This window comes from Eurytemora carolleeae, unplaced genomic scaffold, assembly GCF_000591075.1.
Source record: "Eurytemora carolleeae unplaced genomic scaffold, Eaff_2.0 scaffold1198, whole genome shotgun sequence".
Taxonomy (NCBI): domain Eukaryota; kingdom Metazoa; phylum Arthropoda; class Copepoda; order Calanoida; family Temoridae; genus Eurytemora; species Eurytemora carolleeae.
Genome location: NW_019397171.1, coordinates 36,604 through 40,990, shown reverse-complemented (window position 1 = coordinate 40,990; position 4,387 = coordinate 36,604). Strand labels below are relative to the sequence as shown.

The 4,387-nt window shown below is 31.8% G+C and overlaps 1 protein-coding gene across 1 annotated transcript; it reads right to left on the bottom strand.

The window, feature by feature from the left end:
• Positions 1 to 372: 372 nt before the first annotated feature.
• LOC111712498 (zinc finger protein 675) lies at positions 373 to 3,899 on the bottom strand. The gene is made up of 4 exons (XM_023487130.1): positions 3,836 to 3,899; positions 2,866 to 3,115; positions 2,225 to 2,524; positions 373 to 1,759 (listed from the first exon to the last, which is right to left on the bottom strand). Exons 1-4 carry the CDS (start codon positions 3,890 to 3,892, stop codon positions 531 to 533), a joined length of 1,836 nt encoding a protein of 611 aa, XP_023342898.1. The 5' UTR covers positions 3,893 to 3,899; the 3' UTR covers positions 373 to 530.
• Positions 3,900 to 4,387: the final 488 nt, after the last annotated feature.

Sequence of the window (4,387 nt, the reverse complement as noted above, 5' to 3'; positions counted from 1 at the left end):
GAAGCTAATATAAAGTAGTAACAAGAAATTTTATTTTAATAACAATTATTATCATTAATATTATATCATACAAATTTAGATAAACATTTACAAGATTGAAAAACTTAATTTTAAACCAGGTTTTCATTTTTAAATTTCTTCATTACTTATTTCTTTACTTTTATTTAGATAGAAAACCCAGTTTTCATTTGGATAAATGTTTTGACAAATTAGACAACCTTGGCAGAATCAGAATAGTATTTAGACAACTATAATATAAACAGTACATCAGAAGTTAAGAGTGTAAATTTTCTTGTCTATCAATCAATGGGTATTTATTTTCTAGAAATAAATCACCCNACATATTTTCTCAGTTTGGGGGAAAATTAGTCAATTTTAGGAAAAAATAAATGAATATAAGGGTTAAGGTATCAAGTGAGAATCTAATATTAAAAGAGTGAAAATTTAAACCAAAAACAAGTAAATAACAAAAATTTTCTTTTAAAATATCATTCTACTATGGTAAAAGAAAGGATCAAGATTGTATCCCACTATTCGTGTCTCTTCCTCAAGTGCTTTCTCAAGTTAACCTCAGTTGATCCAACATACTCACATAGAGCACATGGATGTTTTGTATCGTCATGCTTACTCAATTTGTGCTGTTTCAGAGTTCCTTTAGAGGTAGCAGCAAACTCACATAGATCACATGGGTATCTAATTCCAAGATGAACTGCGTTTCTGTGTGCTCTTAAATGAGCTGAATCATGAGCTGCGTATTCACATAAATCACATGGCACCTTCTGACCTCCGTGGTTGAACTTCTTGTGGGATCGCAAATTGTGTTTAGTGTTTCCTACATAGGAACACTGATCACAGGGATGTTCTATCCCATCATGCAGCTCCTTGTGGGTGTTTAAAGATGTCGGATTATAGGTAGAAAAATCGCATTGATCGCACATATGTAGGTCAGACTTTTCGTGCACAGTCTTCTTGTGTGCCCCTAAATTTGCCTTTGAACTAGCAACATGTCCACACTGATCACATAAACGATCTGCTTCTTGATCCACTACTTTCACTTTGGGACGATCACTGTGTTTCATTCGCTTGTGCATTCTTAGATTACTAGACAATGTTCCCACATAGTCACATACATTACAGGGGTAAGTAATACCTCTGTGTACGCCGTCAATATGTTCTTTAAGTTGAGACTGCTGGCAGGCCGTGTACTCGCATTGATCACAAAAATGTCTTTGTTTCTCGTGTACAGTTTTAATGTGTCTATTCAAATTGTTTTCGGCTGTAAAGGTTCTTTCACACAAGTAACATAAGTACTTAAACCCTGCATGTTTTCTGTGAATGTGTCGTGTCAAATATGCGTTACTAGTTGATTTAAAATCACATTGATCACATGCAAATCTTAAACCTTCATGTCGGATTTTCCTGTGTCTTGTTACCTCGCTCTTGATACCGGTAAATTCACACTGATCACAAAATGATTTGACAGAATGTTTCCGCGTAACATGTTCTTTCATCAGCTGCAAGGTGGTTGATATAAAATCACACTGATCACAGGGAAATCGGCGCAGCTCATGTTGACGAGTTTTATGAACTTTAAGTTTTAATTCTGAGGTACCACTGTACTTACATTGATCACAATGGTATATAAGCGCAGGGTGAAGAGTTTCATTGTGTTCTTTTAATTGCTGCGCAGTCGCACCTACAAAGCCACACTGAGAACATTGGTGATGATTCTGTTCAAACTCTCCGTCAAATTTAGCTTCTAAAAAAAATATCAGTTCATGAGACATATTTGAAAATTCTTTTTTTTGCTCAACTATTGACTGATAGAAAAGATATCAATTAGGAAATACCGTAATCTATTGTCTAGATTCGTAAGTCATAAGATGTACACCAAAGATTGGTTTGAAACAAATTGTCAGCTAATAGGAATAAATATTCTTGTAAGATAAATACTTCTTTATTTGTTCACAATTGTTTTAAACGGCTGGACAGATCTGACCATAACAAAACTGCTGTGAGACATTCTATCACTTCAGTAAGGTTTCTCGAAGGTCAAAAGTAAAAACAATCCTGGCATAAAATCAGCCAAAAATAATTAAAAAATAGTGAAATCTTCAAAGAGTGGTTTTTTGTAATGTACTTAGAACAATGCGTTAGACCGCACAACACGCCTTGAAAATCTCTTATTAGTATACTTTCTTTTTAGTTTTAAATATATGACTACCTTCGACTTTTTCTTTAGGTTCCTCTTTAACTCCGAGCCCTACATCAGCCTGGGAGTCCTCCGTTTGGTTGAACTGGACATTCTTCTCTAGTTCTAGAATATCAATCTTAATATCTTCACACTCCTCCATAGATTCATTATCAGCATCAGCATTATGGTAGGTTTTCAGATCATCTGACATTTCTTCCATATCCTCTTCATTTTCCTCATGTTCTTCAGTTTCATCATGTTCTTCATGTTCTTCATGTTTATCATGTTTATCATGTTCTTTATTTTCTTCATTTTCTTTCTTATTAATACCTTTAACAAAAAAAAATTAAATGCATACATTATTCAAACTGAAACATGAAATTTGAATGCTTTTTGAAAATATGTTTTTATAATGATAATCGTATTTTTCCCTGGGGGGGGGGGATTTATTCTCCTAATCTACCCGTTTGTTAAAGTGCATTAAGTCGACTAAGTCCATCAAGTCAATCAAGTCGATCAAGTCAATCAAGTCAATCAAGTCATTCAAGTCAATCAATTCAATGAAGTCGATCAAGTCAATTATGTCGACCAATTGAATCAAGTCAGTAAAATCAATACAGTCAATCAATAAAATAAAAGCGACAAATCAAAACGGAGAAAAAGTATTTTACCTTCAATTAAACCAAGAGTATATTCTCGTTCATCTTTAAGCCAGGATAGTCCTAGAGTATATACTTTACTGATAAAGTCTATATGCTCCTGAGCTGTATGAATTACATCATCAAACCTCTTCTGCTCGTCTCCCTCCCGTTGTTTAATCAGGAGTAGAAGTAAATTATTTTCCATTCCATTCCTCAGGTTGAGAATATCAATCATTATATGTTTTAATACTCGTTTATCATCAGTCACAGCTTCTATGCTCTAATCACAAATATTTTGTAATAATTTGATGCTCTTTATCCCTTTAAAGTTTTTTTTTATGAATCTCGCAAAGCTTTCACACTCATTTAACGTTTTAAGATTGATATAACTATCTCGCAGATTTTTCTCCTTTTGTTCGTAAGTTTTGAAAGTATTGTTCTAGGACGGTTTAATGATTTTATATTTATAAAATCTCACTTTAACTCCACAGTCCTTTACAAAAGGATTGCCATTCACTCTAAGAAACGATGAAAATTAAAAACCTCTTGGGGTTCAATGGTTCCAATTTTAAAATAAAAAGATTTATTATGAATGATTTAGCTACAAGTTTCAAAGGGACCCTCTGTAGTTTTGTGTTATGTGTATCCAATAAACGTAAAAACGGCCTCACAGATAGGGCCCATTTTGTTCTATGGCAACTCACATGACCCCAAGGAAAGTTTGGAAGATCAAAGTTAAAAAATATTGTTAAAAAATGTCGTCATTTTTAAGTTTAGAAAATGCACCAATTTTAAGAAAAAATCTGTTTTATTTATTAACTTATAATTAAAAAAACGAGAAGCAAAGCGCCCCGAAGGGCTAGTTCTACAAATTAAAGTAGTAACAATAATATTTATTATAATAATAATGTAACACTCCTCGATTGAAAAATCAAGCTTCACGTAAAATTAAATTTTCCCATAATTCAACAATATATAAAACAAACTATTAAATATTTCCCTCGATTTCTGTGGAAAGTAGACGCCATTGACACTCCACATCATATTTTGCGGACATTTTTTCACTGGAAATAAACATATTATTCAATATTTTACACATTTCCAAAAATGCATAGGCAATACACATAGTTAAATCACTTTAATAATTCGATATCTGTCCTAAACATGAACAACATGATATCAGAAATAGGAGATTTTTCTTCAATAAGCAAGCTGACATTTTGTACTGAAATTAACAGTATTAAAACATTTCACTTTAAACATTATAAAAATAAGAAAATTAAAAATCTCATTTTACAAAAAAATAATATCTGTCTAAAATTTCCCCCTCAGTGAATAGTAGCAGCCAATTTACAAAAAGAAATGGGTTAATATAATTCTTGTGTAAATACTAAATATAAACAAATGTAAACGAAATTAAATCAACAAAATGTGTATTATATACATTCATTAACAAAAAATACTGATTACAATCTACAATAATAAAAAACGTATTAAAAATGTTATAATACTACATAAAAATACATAAGTACGTATTATTAAAAAATAATAA